This window comes from Aquarana catesbeiana, linkage group LG09, assembly GCF_042186555.1.
Source record: "Aquarana catesbeiana isolate 2022-GZ linkage group LG09, ASM4218655v1, whole genome shotgun sequence".
In the NCBI taxonomy this organism is placed as follows: Eukaryota; Metazoa; Chordata; class Amphibia; order Anura; family Ranidae; genus Aquarana; species Aquarana catesbeiana.
This window is the reverse complement of record NC_133332.1, coordinates 314,026,182-314,046,244: the sequence shown is the minus strand read 5'-3', so window position 1 is coordinate 314,046,244 and position 20,063 is coordinate 314,026,182. Positions and strand designations below refer to the sequence as shown.

The 20,063-nt window shown below is 44.5% G+C and overlaps 1 protein-coding gene across 2 annotated transcripts in view; it reads left to right on the top strand.

Moving 5' to 3' along the window:
- ASTN2 (astrotactin 2) overlaps positions 1–20,063 on the top strand; it is a 384,099-nt gene that overhangs the window by 110,916 nt on the left and 253,120 nt on the right. For both annotated transcript variants that reach the window (XM_073600690.1, XM_073600689.1), the window contains exon 3: positions 7,753–8,107. In XM_073600690.1, coding sequence (XP_073456791.1) covers positions 7,753–8,107 — 355 coding nt within the window. The remainder of the gene's footprint in view (positions 1–7,752; positions 8,108–20,063) is intronic.

Here is a 20,063-nt window from a genome sequence, read left to right as displayed (position 1 = left end):
TATTTTTGTCAGATGTGACAAATCAAAATATATTAAGGGAATCCCGATAAATAATAAAGAAAGAACTTTGTGAGAAGTGTGTGTGAATATGAGCAGCAAAACTACTTAATTCTTGTCACATTATAAAGAAGAAGAGAGTGCGCTGTATTAAACCATTTTTTACATTGCAGCGTGACGAAAGTGCTGTATCCATTGCGAACGCTAATTTTACCAGAACGAGCTGTCCCGTCTCGGAATTTCTTCTGAGCATGCGTGGCACTTTGTGCGTCGGAACAGGCCACACACGGTCGGAATTGAGGCGATCGGATTTTGTTGTCGGAAAATTTTATAGCCTGCTCTCAAACTTTGTGTGTCGGAAAATCCGATGGAAAATGTCCGATGGAGCCCACACACGGTCGGAATTTCCGACAACGCGCTCCGATCGGACATTTTCCATCGGAAAATCCGACCGTGTGTACAGGGCATAAGACTGGGATGCCATTAAAGTTCATGTGCGTGTAAAGGCAGGCGTCCCAATACTTTTGGTAATATAGTGTATATATTACGTGTTGTTGTTGTTTTTTTAATTCATTAAAATTTTTTTTTTCCCCAAAAATTGCGTTTGAAAAAACGCTGTGCAAAAACCGTGTGACATAAAAAATTGCAACGACCGCCATTTTATTCTCTAGCGTCTCTGCTAAAATATATATATATATATATATATATATATATATATATATATATATACAGTAGCTCACAAAAGTGAGTACGCCCCTCCTATTTTTGTAAATCTTTTCTTCTATCTTTTCATGTGACAACACTGAAGAAATGACACTTGTCTACAATGTAAAGTAGTGAGTGTACAGCTTGTATAACAGTGTAAATTTGCTGTCCCCTCAAAATAACTCAACACACAGCCATTAATGCCTAAACCGCTGGCAACAAAAGTCAGTACACCCCTAAGTGAAAATGTCCAAATTGGGCCCAAAATGTCAATATTTTGTGTGGCCTCCATTATTTTCCAGCAATGCCAAATAAGTTTTTTTTGGTCTCATCAGACCACAGGACATGGTTCCAGTAATCCATGTCCTTAGTCTGCTTGTCTTCAGCAGGCTTCTTGTACATCATCTTTAGAAGAGGCTTCCTTCTGGGACGACCAATTTGATGCAGTGTGCGGCTTATGGTCTGAGCACTGACAGGCTGACCCCCCACCCCTTCAACCTCTGCAGCAATGCTGGCAGCACTCATACGTCTCTTTCCCAAAGACAACCTCTGGATATGACGCTGAGCACGTGACCTCAACTTCTTTGGTCATCCATGGCGAGTCCTGTTCTGAGTGGAACCTGTCCTGTTAAACTGCTGTATGGTCTTTGCCACCGTTCTGCAGCTCAGTTTCAGGGTCTTGGCATCTTTATGTAGAGCAACAATTATTTTTTTTCAGATCCTCAGAGAGTTGTTTGCCATGAGGTGCCATGTTGAACTTTCAGTGACCAGTATGAGAGAGTTGTCCCATAGCCACTCCTTTGGTATCTGTGTTCTGTTGGAAGATGAACCTTTGCCCCAGTCTGAGGTCCAGAGCGCTCTGGAGCAGGTTTTGATCAAGGATGTCTCTGCACATTGCTGCATTCGTCTTTCCCTCGATCTTGACTAGTTCCAGTTCCTGCGGCAGAAAACATCCCCACAGCATGATGCTGTCACCACCATGCTTCACTGTAGGGACGGTATTGGCCAGGTGATGAGCGGTGCCTGGCTTCCTCCAGGTATAACGATTGCTATTCAGGCCAAAGAGTTCAATCTTTATTTAATCAGACCAGAGAATTTTGTTTTTCATGATCTGAGAGTCCTTCAGGTGTCTTTTGGCAAACTCCTGGTGGGCTGTCATGTGCCTTTTACTGAGGAGTGGCTTCCGTCTGGCCACTCTACCATACAGGCCTGATTGGTGGAGTGCTGCAGAGATGGTTGTTCTTCTGGAAGGTTCTTCTCTCTCCACAGAGAAACACTGGAGCTCTGTCAGAGTGACCATCAGGTTCTTGGTAACTTCCCTGACTAAAGCCCTTCTCCCCCGATCGCTCAGTTTGGCCGGGCAGCCCGCTCGAGTCCTGGTGGTTGCAAACTTCTTCCATTTACGGATGATGGAGGCCACTGTGCTCATTGGGACCTTCAATGCTGAAGACATTTTTCTGTACCCTTCCCCAGATCTGTGCCTCCATCCAATTTCATCCCAGAGCTCTACAGACAATTCCTTAGACTTCATGGCTTGGTTTGTGCTCTGACATGCACTGTTACCTGTGGAACCTTAAATAGACAGGTGTGTGCCTTTCCAAATCATGTCCAATCAAGTGAATTTACCACAGGTGGACTCCAATCAAGTGGTAGAAACATCTCAAGGATGGTCAGTGGAAACAGGATACACCTGAGCTCAATTTTGTGTGTCATGCCAAAGGCTGTCAATACTTATGTACATGGGGATTTTTTTTCGTTTTTTATTTTTAATAAATTTGCAAAGATTTCAAACAAACTTCTTTCACGTTGTCATTATGGGGGATTGTTTGTAGAATTTTGAGGAAAATAATGAATTCAATCAATTTCAGAATAAGGCTGTACCATAAAAAAATGTGGAAAAAGTGAAGCACTGTGAATACTTTCCAGATGTACTTTATACACAGAAATAATAGTAAATCCGCTGGATCCATAGATTTACCTCACTGGTATTGCTATCTTAAAGTATTAATGTTGATGTAAATGATCTGGTTCCCTGGCAGGCAGTTTCAACACCCCTAGAAAATCTCCACGGCCTCCTTGGCTTGTAGAGTAATGTAGAAAAAATTGAAATTGTACAGCCCCACCACTGCTTAGAGGTCCAGATACAACATTTTTCCAATAAAAGTCAGGGGGACAATTCAAAAAGTAGCTAACTAGTTTTGGGAGGTTAAAAACACATAAAGTAGCCCTTCAGACTTTAAATGAGGTGCAACAACTACTGGATAAATGGTATACAAATGTATTATTATTATTATTATTATACAGGATTTATATAGTGCCAATGGTTTGCGCAGTGCTTTACAATGTAGAGGGGGACAGTACAATTACAATACGGTTCTATACAGAAGGGAGGGGAGGAAGGTGCTCGTGGAACCTACAATCTAAAGGGGGGGGAGGTGGTACAAAAGGTAATAGCTGCTGGGAATGATCTGGTGGAGGAGGCTGGGGTACGGTTCTAAGGTGGAAGTAAGATAGGCTTCCCTGAATAAGTGAGTTTTCAGGAATCGCCTAAAGGAGGACAGGGTAGGGGCTGACCGGACATACTGGGGCAGAGAGTTCCAGAGGATGGGAGAGGCTCTGGAGAAGTTTAGGTCAGGAATCTGTGAAGGCCAGTCAAGTTTCTCCACCCCAATCTTTCTCATCCATGTCTTTATGGACCTTGCTTTGTGCACTGCAAAACCCCATCACCTCCATAACATGTTTCACTATGAATGACTTGGTCACAAGTAATGACCAAGCCATTCCTTGTGAAACGTGTTAAGTAGGCCTTTTTTTCTAGGGTGGAGACACCATGGTTGCAGCTATCACGTTGAAAATTGAAGCAGCCCTACTCATGACCTGCTCCTCTCACCTATCCATCGACATACAGGGTGGTGGCTCAAAGAAGCCTGTACTCGCTCTCCATTGTAAGGAATTGATGAATGAGAATCCACATTCCAATCTCCACTCTTTGCACAAAATTGTATTCAATCATCAACAGTATAGCTGCAACCATGGCGTCTCCAGCCAAAACCACACAACCTCCTTACACAAGGAATGACCAAGCCATTCATGGTGAAATGCGTTAAGAGGCTTTTTTTTTTTTTTTTTTTTTAGGCGGTGACACCATGGTTGCAGCTATCCTGTTGATGATTGAAATGGCACTCCTCCAGACCTGCTCCTCTTACCTATCCATAGACAAACAGGGTGCATTCTCAAAGAAGCCCATCCTCACTCACCATTGTAAGAAATTGATGAATGAGAACCACACTCCGATCTCCACTGTTCCTAATAATTTGAATCAAACACCAACAGCCCTAACTGCAATCATGGTGTCTCTAACCAAAACCTTGCTGCCTCCTTAACGTGTTTCACCACAAATGGCTTAGTGGCAAGAAATGACTAGGCCATTCATGGTAAAACACATTAAGAAGATGAAGGTTTTTTTGGGTGGAGACACTATGGTTGCAGCTATACTGTTGTTAATTGAATAAAAGTATTGGAGTGTGGCTCTCATTCATCTATTCCTTACAGTGGTGAGGGAGGGAAGGTGGGCTTCTTTGAGTCGGCACCCTGTTTGTCCATAGATAGGGGAGAGGAGCAGGTCTGGAGCAGTTCTGCTTCAATCATTATTAGTATAGTTGCAACCATGGTATCTCCACCCTAGAAAAAAAAGACCTACTATCATTCCTTGTGACTAAGCCATTTATGGTGAAATACGTTAAGGGGTCGGTGGGGTTTTGGCTGGAGACTCCTTGGTTGCAGCTATACTGTTTATAATTGAATACAGTTATTTGGAAGAATGGAGATTGGAGTATGGCTTTCATTCATCTATTCCTTACAATTATGAGCAAGGACGAGCTTCTTTCAGCTGGAACCCTGTTTGTCTATAGATAGGTGAGACGAGCAGGTATGGAATGGTACTGCTTCAATCATCAACAGTATAGCTGCAACCAAGGTGTCTCCACCCAAAAAAACACCATTTCCCTAATGCATTTCACCATGAATTGCTTGCTCGTGCCATCTGTGGTGAAATAAGTTAAGAAGGTGGTGGGGTGACGCTATGGTTGCAACCAGTGTATACAGTTGATGATTGAATACATTTTTTTGGAAGAGTGGAGATCAGAGTGTGGCTCTAATTCATCTATGTCTTACAGTGGTGAGTGAGGATGGGCTTCTTTGAGTCGGCACCCCGTTTGTCCATGGATAGGTGAGAGGAGCAGGTCTGGAGTGGTGCTTCAATCATCAACAGTATAGCTGCAACCATGTTTTATCCACCACAAAAAAACTAAAAAAAAACAAAACATTCCTTTATGCATTTCACCATGGCTTTGTCACACCTTCTAACCAAACCATTTGTGGTGAAACACATTAAGGAGGTGGTGGGGCTTTGGATGGAGATACCATTAAGGCAGTTATACTGTTGATGATTTAATAAAAGTATTTGGAAGAGTGGAGATCGGAGTGTGGCTCTCAACCATCAATTCCTTACAATGGTGAGCGAGAACCACCCAAAAAAAAAAAAACACCACCTCCTTAATGCATTTCACCATGAATAGCTTGGTCACAAGGAATGACCAAGCCATTCAAGGCTATACTGTTGATTGAATAAAAGTATTTGGAAGTGTGGAGATCAGGGTGTGGCTCTCATTCATCTATTCCTTATAATGGTGAGGGAGGATGGGCTTCTTTTGAGTCGGCACCTTGTTTGCCAATGGATAGGGGAGAGGAGCAGGTCTGCTTCAATCATCAACGGTATAGCTGCAACCATGTTGTATCCACCCGAAAAAAACAAAAAAACAATTCCTTTATGCATTTCACCATGGCTTTGTCACACCTTCTAACAAAGCCATTTGTGGTGAAACACATTAAGGAGGTGGTGGGGCTTTGGATGGAGACACCATTAAGGCAGTTATACTGTTGATGATTGAATAAAAGTATTTGGAAGAGTGGAGATCGGAGTGTGGCTCTCAACCATCAATTCCTTACAATGGTGAGCGAGAACCACCCCAAAAAAAAACCACCACCTCCTTAATGCATTTCACCTCGAATACGTTGGTCACAAGTAATGACCAAGCCATTCAGGGTGAAACTTGTTAAGAAGGTAAAGGTTTTGTGGGTGGAGATACTATGGTTGCAGCTATACTGTTGATTGAATAAAAGTATTTGGAAGTGTGGAGATCGGAGTGTGGCTCTCATTCATCTATACCTTATAATGGTGAGGTTGGATGGGCTTCTTTTGAGTCGGCACCCTGTTTGTCAATGGATAGGGGAGAGGAGCAGGTCTGCTTCAATCATCAACGGTATAGCTGCAACCATGGTGTCTCCACCCAAAAAAACCCCAAAAAAACACCTCCTTAATGCATTTTACTGTGAATGGTTTGGTCACAAGTAATGACCAAGCCATTCAGGGTGAAACACGTTAAGAAGGTAAAGGTTTTGTGGGTGGAGGTACTATGGTTGCAGCTATACTGTTGATTGAATAAAAGTATTTGGAAGTGTGGAGATCAGGGTGTGGCTCTCATTCATCTATTCCTTATAATGGTGAGGTTGGATGGGCTCCTTTTGAGTCGGCACCCTGTTTGCCAATGGATAGGGGAGAGGAGCAGGTCTGCTTCAATCATCAACGGTATAGCTGCAACCATGTTGTATCCATCCAAAAAAAAAAACAATTCCTTTATGCATTTCACCATGGCTTTGTCACACCTTCTAACCAAGCCATTTGTGGTGAAACACATTAAGGAGGTGGTGGGGCTTTGGATGGAAACACCATTAAGGCAGTTATACTGTTGATGATTGAATAAAAGTATTTGGAAGAGTGGAGATCGGAGTGTGGCTCTCAACCATCAATTCCTTGCAATGGTGAGCGAGAATCACCCCCCCCAAAAAAAAAAACACCACCTCCTTAATGCATTTCACCTCGAATAGCTTGGTCACAAGGAATGACCAAGCCATTCAGGGTGAAACTTGTTAAGAAGGTAAAGGTTTTGTGGGTGGAGATACTATGGTTGCAGCTATACTGTTGATTGAATAAAAGTATTTGGAAGTGTGGAGATCGGAGTGTGGCTCTCATTCATCTATTCTTTATAATGGTGAGGTTGGATGGGCTTCTTTTGAGTCGGCACCCTGTTTGTCAATGGATAGGGGAGAGGAGCAGGTCTGCTTCAATCATCAAAGGTATAGCTGCAACCATGGTGTCTCCACCCAAAAAAAAACAAAAAAACACCTCCTTAATGCATTTTACTGTGAATGGTTTGGTCACAAGTAATGACCAAGCCATTCAGGGTGAAACACGTTAAGAAGGTAAAGGTTTTGTGGGTGGAGGTACTATGGTTGAGGTTGGATGGGCTTCTTTTGAGTCGGCACCTTGTTTGCCAATGGATAGGGGAGAGGAGCAGTTCTGCTTCAATCATCAACGGTATAGCTGCAACCATGGTGTCTCCACCCAAACCCCCCCCCCCCCAAAAAACCTCCTTAATGCATTTTACTGTGAATGGTTTGGTCACAAGGAATGACCAAGCCATTCATGGTGAAACATTGTAGCTATACTGTTGATGATTGAAAAAAAAATAAATAAAAAATTTGGAGGAGTCTTGATTGGAGTGCGGCTTATTGCAAAAATCCACTGGGCAACGTGTTCATAGCAATAACTGAAAAGATACGTAAGAGTAACTTTTTTTTAAATTGCTGCATTTACTAAGTAAATGCGGGATTAGGTAATCAGCCGTTACAAAAGCTGCCATAGGTGCTTTTTCTTTGACTGAAGTACCTATTTAATGTTTGCCGCTTTGCTCAGTCCAGTCTACTGTTCTACATAATTAGCTCTCTTCGTCTAAGGAGAGGAAGCGTCCTTCAGTTCTCAGTAGAAATAACAATTCTTTTTTTCTGCTTTGTAAAAAATGAGTCCTATTCTTCTTTCTCTGAAGTCCATTCTTTATTGGAATATTTGATGTGTCTTTACGTCTCAAAAAAAAAAAAAAGAAAAAAAATGCCATGCCTCTTGAATGAACAGTACTGTTCCTCTCTCCGCAGGGTGGACTGATCGCGCTGCTTTTACTGCTGCTCATTTTCTCAGTTGCACTATTTGCTCAGCGGCGCTGGCACAAGCGAAGACGGATACCACAAAAGAGTGCCAGCACAGAAGCCACCCACGAGATCCATTACATCCCCTCCGTGTTGCTGGGTCCACCGTCAAGAGACTTTCGCTCATCCAAATTGCAGCCTCACAGCTCTGTGCTGAGGATGTCCATCCGGGAGACCCCGATTCTGGATGATTATGACTGCGATGAGGAAGATACGCCGAGGTGTACGGAAAGAAGACCTAAGATGGACTGTAAAAAGCAAGCAACCCAGGAGAGAGAGGACAAAAGGCATTTACAAAAAAGAGGTGAGTGGCTAAATTGTATATAATGCTGCAAAACAAAAACTCATTTTTTTAAAAATTATTTTCAAAGTAACAGCTGTAGCATGCAATATGTGATTGCTGATTTTTTTTCTACGCTTATCACACACAAAACTAAACACAAGACACATAAAAAAGTGCACATGGTGTACACATGGTCCTCCCTAGAAGAAAAAGGACCCTGGCCCTGAACCCCCAGGATGCAAGGATCCTGACAGGTACTGGGGCACTCATTGTCCACCCAACCGAAACCGGGCAAACCCCTTTCTTCGGGAGGCTTGCCACAGAAAGGACTACTCAAGTACTAGGTAGGGCTCATGGGAGGGGGAAGAACCTGACCAAATGGCCACGTGTGCTTACCCCACCCTCCAAGACTTTCAGGGCAAGTCCAAGGACCTACACCCTACTTGCCATGGGAGGGGAAGAACCTGACCAAAGGGCCACATTTGTCTCTCCCACCCTCCAAGACTTTCAGGGCAAGTCCAGGGGCCTAAACCCCACTGTCATGGGAGAGGGAGAACCTGAGCAAAAGGCCGCATTTGTCTCTCCCACCCTCCAGACTTTCAGGGAAAGTCCAAGGACCTACACCCTACTGTCGTGTGAGAGGGAGAACCTGACCAAAAGGCTGCATTTGTCTCTCCCACCCTCCAAGACTTTCAGGGCAAGTCCAAGGGCCTACACCCTAATGTCATGGGAAAGGGAGAACCTGACCAAAAGGCCACATTTGTCTCTCCCACCCTCCAAGACTTTCAGGGCAAGTCCGAGGACCTACACCCTACTGTCATGGGAGAGGGAGAACCTGACCAAAAGGCCACATGTGTCTCCCCCACCCTCAAAGACTTTCAGGGCAAGTCAGAAGTCCTGCACTCTACTAGTCATGGGGAAAGGAGCCCCTGACCAAAAGGCCACGTGTATCTTCCCCACCCTCCAAGACTTTCAGGGCAAGTCCGAGAACCTACACCGTACTAGTCATGAGAGAGGGAAAACCTGACCAAATGGCCACATGTGTTCCCCCCTCCCCAAAGATTTTCAGGACAAGTCAGAGGACCTACACCCTACTAGTCGTGGTGAGTTACTGATTGCTGATAAGTAAAAACAGACTGATTTTTGGGTATTTTTTTAAAATATAAATCGTAAAAAGATAAATCATGGGACTCCTCTGCTAAGCTATGGCAACACAATGAGCCTTCTTTATAGCACCAAATTAAAGATATAAAAGACATAAATCAATGCAGCTAATGAAAGACTTAGACTCATCTAACCCTGAATATTAACCCTTAACAATTAAGCTTACTGCTAAAACTTAACCTTGAAGGAAACAAATCTAAGGGGTGGTATTTATATTGAGAACATAAATAATACATTAATTAGTGGGGGTGGCTTGGCAAAATGTGCCTCAGTAAACTTCAGAGAAAGCATCAGTACAAGTGAGAAAACAATGGAGACTTTTTTTAATATAAAGGGGTAATGCTCTACATGCGACAATAGTTCAGAGATGGTGGTAGGAGAAACAATGATCTTCAGGGCCTTCTTTTTTCAGTGGCTGGACTCACTATTAGGTAACCCTCAGATGCCTCTACCATCCCTTGAAACCTACCAACTATTTACTTCCTCTTCTTTCAGTGGCTGGACTACCCATTAGGTAACCCTCAGATGTCTCTAACATTCATTAAAACCTACCAAATATTCACTTCCTTTTTCTTAGGTGGGCGGACTCACCTATAGGTAATCTTCACACGTCTCTACCATCCTTTGAAACCTACCAACTATTCACTTCATCCTCCTTTAGTGGCTGGACTACCCATTAGGTAACCCTTGGAAGTCTCTACCATTCCTTAAAACCTACCAACTATTCACTTCCTTTTCCTTTAGTGGCTGGACTACCCATTAGGTAACCCTCAGATGTTGCTACCATTTCTTAAAAACCTACCGACTATTCACTTAATTTTCCTTCAGTGGCTGGACTCTACTATAGGTAACCCTCGGATGCCTCTACCATCCCTTGAAACCTGCCAACTATTCACTTCCTTCTCCTTTAGTGGCTGGACTACCCTATAGGTAAACCTCAGATGCCTCTACCATCCCTTGAAATACATGAGCTATTCACTTTCTCTTTCTTCAGTGGCTGGACTACCCTATAGGTAACCCTCAGATGCCTCTACCATCCCTTGAAATCTACAAGCTATTTACTCCCTCTTTCTTCAGTGACTGATCTCTCCTATAGGTGACCCTCAGACGCTTCTACCATCCTTTGAAACCGACCACCTATTTCCAGATTTGTTACGTTCCAATGTTTTAGATCACCTATGACCTAACAGTCTACTTAAAGCCTTTACAGAGAGAGCAACAGGACAAGAGAGAAGACATTGGAGACTTTTTTAAATTTAATGGAGTAATGTGCCACACACGACGTTAGCTCCAAGATGGGGCCAGGAGAAACATTGTTGTTAAAGTCCCTCTTCTTTCAATGGCTGGATTCTCTTATAGGTAACCCTCAGATGCCTCTACCGTACTTTGAAATCAACCAATTCACTTCCTCTACCTTTAGTGGCTGGACTACCCTATAGGTTACCCTCAGATTCCACTTTCATCCTTTGAAACCTACTAACTATTCACATCTTTCTTTCAGTTACTGAACTACCATATAGGTAACCTTCAGCTGCCTCTACTATCCCCTGAAACCTACCAGCTATTCACTTTCTTTTTCTTTAGTGGCTGGACTCCTCTATAGGTAACTCTCAGAGTATTCTACCATCCTTAGGGACCTTCCAACTATTCACAGATTTATTCACATATTCCAATGTTTTAGATCACAAATGATCTAACAGACGACTTAAAAGCTTTACAGAGAGAGCAGCAGGACAAGAAAGACATCAGAGCCTTTTTTGAATGTGAAGTGGTATGTGCCACACACACTATGGTAGCACCATGATGGTGTCAGGAGAAATTTCGGTCTTTAAGGCCCTCTTTCTTCAGAGGATGGACTCTCCTATAGGTAATCCTCAGATGCCTCTACCCTCCCACAAAATCTACCAACTATTAATTTCCTCTACTTTCAGTGACTGGACTCTTTTATAGTAGCTCTCGAATGCCTACAACATTTCTTGAAACCTACCAGCTATTTACTTTGTTTTTCTTTAGTGGCTTGGTTTTCCTAAGGTAACCATCAGATGCCTCTATTATCCTTTGAAGCTTACCAGGTATTCACTTACTCTTATTTCAGTGGCTGGGATATTCTATAGTAACCCTCAGACGCCTCTACCATTTCTTGAAACCTACCAGCTAGTCACTTCCTCCTTCAGGTGCTGGACTACCCTAAACCTCAGATTCATCTACCATCCTTTGAAACCTGTAAATTCTTCACTTCCTTTTCCTTCTGTTTCTGGACTCCCCAATACTGTAGATAACCCTCAAACACCACTAGCATTTCTTGAAACATACCAGCTATTCACTTCTTCCTTCAGGTGCTGGACTATCCTAACCCTCTGATTTTTCTACCATGCTTTAAAACCTACAAACTCTTCGCTTTCTCTTCTTTTGGTGACTGGACTCCCCTATAGGTAACCCTCAGCCACCTCTACCATATCTTGAAACCTACCAACCATTCACTTCTTCCTTCAGGTTCTGGACTACCCTAAACCTCAGATTCTTTTACCATCCTTTGAAACCTACAACCTAGTCACTTCCTTTTCCTTCAGTGGCTGGACTCTCTTATAGGTAACCCTCAGACACCTCTACCATTTCTGTAACCTACCAACTATTCACTTCTTCCTTCAGGTGCTGGACTACCCTAACCCTCAGATTTTGCCAGCATCAAAAGAGGGAAGGGACTTTAACGATCTACCAGTATAAACCCAAGAGTGGATAGAGAGACATTACCTTTTGTTTTTTTATTCAAATTGAGATTTTACACTATGGCAAGTTTATATCTTTTTGGGGAATTATGAATGTACTCTGAGAGGGGAACTCATTATTTCAAGTTGTGTGGAGTGCCCTGGACCCTGTCTCCTTTATCTGAGTTCAGCCGTGCCCTGGTCCTTGGAATATAGGCTTGGTGAGAGATGCCATTTGGATATCCCTTCACTGGATAAAGGCCCTGGCTGGGTATAAGCCACAAGTGTTTGTGACCTTCCGTAATAGGAGGTCCCCATCAGCTGGTAAGCAAGCATCCCTTGCGGTGTATATTTGGTGGTGGTGGATACTAACACTTTGGAAGGACACTTTATGAATTTGGAAGGACATTCCTTTTAATTTGGACTATATTTTTCACCATATTTTTTTTCACTTATTTATTGATTTTGGTTCTCGCACAGTAGGGAAGTATTTTTATTAATATTATTATTATTTTCATTAGCACTATTTAATTATTTGTCGTTAGCGCAGTCTTATTTACTAATGTGTTTATGCACTGTGTATATATTACAGGAGGGTTACTGCTCAAATATGATTTAAATTAACGCATTTTTTCTTTCTATGATATGAGCTTGGAGAACATGTTACAAATGCAATATAACAAGCATGAGACTGGAGGTTTGGCTGACTTAAATCAGGTTTGGTCTCCACCCAGAGTCTGGTCACAATCAATCACCTTGCCGGTGGACGGACAAGGAGAACACCATAGCCAAAACCAGGATGCTGGAACCAGCAGCTATGATGGAGCAGGAGTGCATACGCTCCTGACACCATTCTTTGAAACCTACAAACTCTTTACAGATTCACACCTTCAGTGGCTGGACTGCCCTATGGGCAACCTTCAGACGCTACCAGGGCCGATCCTAGGGTCACAGGCGCCTGGGTGCAGAAATATTTCTGGTGCCCACACATGGGCGTGGTCATTTTAGTAACTCCTCCCCTTTACAAATATTTCTATGGCAACGACTCAACCACAGAGATGCTCCACCACGAAGTCTTCATTACCCTGGGATCCTTACAGGTACAATAAACAAAATACATGAAGAGAAGCAAGAGTACTTTATTGGGACCTGGAGGGGGGCCTCTCTGATGGAGACAGAGAGCGCTTCTGTTAGAGAGTCTGTTAGAAAGAGCCCCCAGAAATACTACAAACATGGTACAGGAGATGATCAGAGACTGCAGACATAGTACAGGAGATGATCAGAGACTGCAGACATAGTACAGGAGATGGTCAGAGACTGCAGACATGGAACAGGAGATGGTCAGAGACTTCAGACATGGTACAGGAGATGGTCAGAGACTTCAGACATGGTACAGGAGATGGTCAGAGACTGCAGACATGGTACAGGAGATGGTCAGAGACTGCAGACATGGTACAGGAGATGGTCAGAGACTGCAGACATAGTACAGGAGATGGTCAGAGCTTGCAGACATAGTACAGGAGATGATCAGAGACTGCAGACATAGTACAAGAGATGGTCAGAGACTGCAGACATAGTACAGGAGATGATCAGAGACTGCAGACATGGTACAGGAGAGGGTCAGAGACTGCAGACATAGTACAGGAGCTGGTCAGAGACTACAGACATAGTACAGGAGATGGTCAGAGACTGCAGACATAGTACAGGAGATGGTCAGAGCCTGAAGACATAGTACACTAGATGATCAGAGACTGCAGACATAGTACAAGAGATGGTCAGAGACTGCAGACATAGTACAGGAGATGATCAGAGACTGCAGACATGGTACAGGAGAGGGTCAGAGACTGCAGACATAGTACAGGAGCTGGTCAGAGACTACAGACATAGTACAGGAGATGGTCAGAGACTACAGACATGGTACAGGAGATGGTCAGATACTACAGACATAGTACAGGAGATGGTCAGAGACTACAGACATGGTACAGGAGATGGTCAGATACAACAGACATAGTACAGGAGATGGTCAGAGACTACAGACATGGTACAGGAGATGGTCAGATACTACAGACATGGTACAGGAGATGGTCAGATACTACAGACATAGTACATGAGCTGGTCAGATACTACAGACATAGTACAGGAGATGGTCAGAGACTGCAGACATAGTACAGGAGCTGGTCAGAGACTACAGACATAGTACAGGAGATGGTCAGAGACTGCAGACATGGTGCAGGAGCTGGTCAGAGACTACAGACATAGTACAGGAGATGGTCAGAGACTGCAGACTAAGGATGAGCTCCGGTGTGTTCGCAAGCTGCCGAGCCCGCCAGGAAGTCGGCAATGCGCTGCGCTAATCACAAGCAGTGAGACATTTCCCGATCTCTGCAGCCACAAAGCACCCTTGTCCATTGAAATCAATGGGCAGTGCCTGCAAAGCGCCTCCACAGTTGCGCCTTTGAACCCTTTAGTGGGGGTTAAATGTACCTCTAAAGCGACGGTAAAGCGCCACTAAAAGTAGCAGCGCATTACCGCCAACGCCCCCGCACTGTCAGTGTGAAAGGCCTCTTAGTACATCTCATTAAACATCACATCTGTAATTGAACTACTGAGGTGCAGGAAGGGACAAGGGCTGTGTATCCTATGTAATCTATCATACCATAAAACATCTCCTAGCAGGGGCAGGGGATGCCATCTAAAGGTGTGCAGGGGATGCCATTCCTACACACAGCACACTGACCCACCTCAGTTCTCTCTCCGTGCAGCCCGAGACAGAAATGGGAGGGGGAGGCATTCCAACTGGAGTTGGTAGAGACAGTGCGGGATCCCAGTGTGAGGAATTTATTCCCCCACATCAGTAGCCACTGACTAGAACCCTCGTGTCAGGAAGAGGAGCGCCCCTCCCCCGAGCACTGCCAGGCTGGACGGGCTGCCCTATGCTCACACTGGAGTTCTGGACGGACACTCACAAGGAGAGAAGGAGGGAGGGGAGAAGTCTGGCTCTTCGGCGCCCCCACCTCTGCAGGCGCCTGGGTGCAAAGCACCCTTCGCACCCTGGGTAGGATCGGCCCTGGACGCTACTCCTATCCCTTGAAACCTGCCAACTCATCACAGATTTGTCATATTCCAATGTTTTAGATCACCTATGACCTAACAGGTTACATAAAGGCTTTACCAATCACAAATGAGCCAATTGACTTTATGTCCCTAGTCAACAAGACTGAAATTAGAACAATTTCATAGGGAAAACAGAAAAGTCAAAAATAGAGTGGAGTTCCTTCAACCTAAATATGATACCACATCCCCAACAAATGAAGATATATATAAATAATTGAAAAGGCGCGACAAAAACTGAGACCCTTCAATTTCAACTTAAGAATGATAAAAAACCTTAACCATCGAAATAATACTATTAGTAGAAGAGACCCTTCTACTGACTGGCTGGCTAACCTTTCAGGGATCGAAGTCGATCAAGTAGACAGAGTACCTATGCCCTGAAATGAAGGCCGCGGAAAAAAAACTAGGAGATGTCATCTGCATAATGCATACATTCAGTAAAAGCCATCTATCATGCCTAAAGCCAGACAAACAGCTTGACCTTTGAAGGTGCTTGAATTCACACATTTCACCGTTCTGTCTAAACAAAGACTTATGATGAGGAGAGCACTAGGCTCCATTTTTTTTAAAGGGGAAAGTAATCTTTTGGCCACTTTCGCAAGCCTGCTTTCCAGGCATTCCTCCCTGAGCATCTACTGTCCTAAATGTTCGCACAGCTAAGTTCACCGTCCCAGCCACAGCAGCTGTCAGACTTTCATATAGACGGGACACCTGTGCCCTCTGCCCGCCAGAAAATTAAACCCAAAAAAGGTCTATCGTCCCAAATTATGTGTATATATATATATATATATATATATATATATATATATATACTGTATAGAGTGCAGTAGCATAGCATGAGTTGCCAGTGCCCAGGGCAAGGCAAGTATTTCACTACATCACTCTCAGTGGGAGCTTACCGCTCCTTCTCCTCAACTCTGATGACTCTGACCTGGAACCACCCAGCTGGACCCATCCATGCAGCCTTAGGAGATAGAGGAGGAGGGAGTCTCCTGCCTCTTCTCCCCCTGATTCCTTACTCGTTTTGCACCCCTAAGAATTTTGCACACGGGGCAACCACCCCTGTGGCCACCCCATGCTACGCCACTGATACAGAGCAAGGATTTCACACTTTGCCAGTTTTTACCTTGTTCTGTTCTAAGGCCTACATAAACCATTCTATATTAGCTTATTTTTGATTTTTTTTAACACTACTATTTGGTGCAGTAAGGGTTAAAATACCTGGTGCTAGCAGCACAATCGAGAGCCATACCTCTTCTCAGCACGGAGCGCAAGTTCTCCAGCAGTCTGACATGCCCCCTGCCCCGTGCTCCAATCAGCAGCATTCACATTCCCTGAGCATTGCTGTTGATAGGAACACTGGGCAAGGGGGGCGTGCCAGACCACTGCAGACCCAGACTGCTGCACTCTGTGTAAAGCAGAGGTCTGACTCTTAAACATGCTGCTAGCACAAGGGTATTTTTACCCTTGCTGCAGCAAATGTAATGTTAAAAAAATAAAACAGAAGTCCATATGTATTATTCTTTATCCATCTTGACTGCATTGCAGTTATAATACACTATATTGCCAAAAGTTTTGGGACGCCTGCCTTTACACGCACATCAACTTTAATGGCAGTCTTCGTCTGCAAGGTTAAATATTGAGTTGGCCTACCCTTTGCAGCTATAACAGCTTCAACTCTTCTGGGAAGGCTGTCCACAAGGTTTAGAAAAGTGTGTCTATGGGAATTTTTGACCATTCTTCCAGAAGCACATATGTGTGGTCAGGCACTGATTTTGGACGAGAAGGCCTGGCTCGCAGTCTCCGCTCTAATTCATCCCAAAGGTGTTCCATTGGGTTGAGGTGAGGACTCTGTGCAGGCCAGTCAAGTTCCTCCGCTCCAAACTCGCTCATCCATGTCTTTATGGACCTTGCTTTGTGTACTGGTGCGCAGTTATGTTGGAACAGGAAGGGGCCATCCCCAAACTGTTCCCACAAAGTTGGGAGCATGAAATTGTCCAAAATGTCTTGGTATGCTGACACCTTAAGAGTTCCCTTCACTTTATCTAAGGGGCCAAGTCCAACCCCTAAAAAACAACCCCACACCATAATCCCCCCTCCACCAAATAATTTGGACAAATGCACAAAGGCACCAATGAAAACTAAGTGACAAAATACCTAACTAGCAACCAAGTGACTGAAAACCTATCTAACAAGTAACTAAAATACAATAAATACAAAAAATGGGAGCATGGATCAACAGGGTAAAGCCTGGGAAGCAAGGAACAGTCAAGAAGGGGAATCAGGTCTGGGATAGGAAACAAGGGGAGCAAATGCAAAGCAGCAGGGCACAGAATAAAGGTGCAAGGCAAAAGCAGGATGAGGCCAGAATCAGGCTCAGGATAAATCAGCAAGTAGGATCTGGATAGCAGGCAAAACACTGAAGCTAGAGGTAATAGTAAAGGAGGGACTAAATATCCCCCAGTAGCCAGCATCAAGTGGTGGACACCAGAACTACAGCCTTCTACTCTGGAAACCCCAGTGCCACCAGCAGGTAATCCAGGTCCTGACACACCTAAATAGCCTCCCAGTAGCCAGCATCAAGTGGTGGACACCAGATCTACAACCTTCTGTTCTGGGAACCACAGTACCACCAGCAGGTAAACCAGGTCCCAACACACCTAAATAGCCTTCCAGTAGCCAGCATCAGGTGGTGGAAACCAGAACTATAGCCTTCCGCTCTGGAAACCATAGTGCCACCAGCAGGTAATCCAGGTCCTGACACAACTAAATAGCCTTCCAGTAGCCAGCATCAGGTGTTGGAAACCAGAACTATAGCCTTCCTCTCTGGAAACCATAGTGCCACCAGCAGGTAATCCAGGTCCTGACACACTTAAATAGGCTCCCAGTAGCCAGTATCAAGTGGTGGACACCAGAACTACAGCCTTCCGCTCTGGGAACCACAGTACCACCAGCAGGTAATCCAGGTCCTGACACAACTAAATAGCCTTCCAGTAGCCAGCATCAGAGGGTGGACACCAGAACTACAACCTTCTGTTCTGAGAACCACAGTGCCAACCAGCAGATCATCCAGGTTCTGACACACAAAATGCATCAGGGGGATACGTTTTGCCATGTCACGACGCAAGGCATTGCAACCATGGCATGTGTGTAGTTGGGGGTGGTACAAACACAGCTGAACTTTTTTTCAGGCCCTTTCCCTCTGTAAGTGTAAACTAGACATCTCTGCAGCAAACATAAGAGTGCTGGATATGCCTGAAATTGTACCTCAAGCTCTAAGCAGACTTCCCGGGAAAGTGAGGAGCTTATCATGCACGAGCAGGAGCCCTATACAGTGTATGGAACACCCGAGGGAAGATATTGTTGGGATCTCATAACAGCTAACTGCAGATTGTAATGGACAGACCGTCATTTTTTTCAGTGTTATAACATGATTTGTGTGGCATTTATATAGCTTATATATATTTTACAAAAGTGGAGTTTTCAGCAGGTTTAATAATAAATGACTTGTTCAGGTGTTCATTGGTAAATAGCTATTTAGTCTCAGGAAGATTCTCCCCTTGGCAAGCGCTACCCTACAACTGGAATAATTCCAAGATTTCTTGGAGGCATAAGCCGCTTATCTTACCCTTAGCATGATTGGAGTATAAAGTAAGACAGTGTAGGAAATGAAATATTTCTTCATATTTTGTTTTCCCTTTTCTTTTTTTTTTGTTTGCTCTGTATTTTGCACTGCGCATACAGTATGGAATAAAGAATTTAGATTTTAGTTTTTCTGAATAATATGCATTCAAAATATAATATTACATCACAAGGCAGCAAATATCTAGATAAAGTGCTTATAACCAGGGACAAGGGGTGGGCAGGAGGAACAGGGCCGGTGCAAGGATTTTGGTCTACTAAGGCAAGGGTGCATTTTGCTGACCCCCACCCTACCTCCCCTTTTACACACACCATCCTTCTGCCCCCCCTCCTCGCCCATATGCATACCTCTCAACTTTAGAACTTTACATTGAGGGTCACTTCAGGGAGAAAGTTACCAGAGGCACACATAGAGTATAAGCATTGTCACTATGCCCCTGTTACTGTGCACCCATCACTGTGTCCTCCATCACTGTGTCCTCCATCACGGTGTCCTCCATCACTGTATCCTTCATCACTGTGTCCTCCATCACTGTGTCCTCCATCACTGTGTCTCCCATCACTGTGTCCTCCATCACTGTGTCCTGCATCACATCACTGTGCCCTCCATTACTGTGTCGTCCATCACTGTGTCCTACATTACAGTGTCCCCCATCACTGTATCCCGCATCACTGTGTCTCCCATTACTGTGTCCTCCATCACTGTGTCCTCCATCACTGTGTCCTCCATCACGGTGTCCTCCATCACTGTATCCTTCATCACTGTGTCCTCCATCACTGTGTCCTCCATCACTGTGTCTCCCATCACTGTGTCCTCCATCACTGTGTCCTGCATCACATCACTGTGCCCTCCATTACTGTGTCGTCCATCACTGTGTCCTACATTACAGTGTCCCCCATCACTGTATCCCGCATCACTGTGTCTCCCATTACTGTGTCCTCCATCACTGTGTCCTCCATCACTGTGTCCTCCATCACTGTGCCCTCCATGAATATACCCTCCATCAATGTACCCTCCATCACTGTGTCCTCCATCACTATGCCCTCCATCACTGTGTCTTCTATCACTGTGTCCTCCATCACTGTGCCCTCCATCACTGTGCCCTCCATCACTGTGTCCTCTATCACTGTGTCCTCCATCACGGTGTCCTCTATCACTGTGTCCTCCATCACGGTGTCCTCTATCACTGTGGCCTCCATCACTGTGCCCTCCATCACTGTGTCCTCTATCACTATGCCCTCCATCACTGTGCCCTCCATCACTGTGTCCTCTATCACTGTGTCCTCCATCACCGTGCCCTCCATCACCGTGCCCCCATCACTTTGTCCCCCATCACTGTGCCCTCCATCAC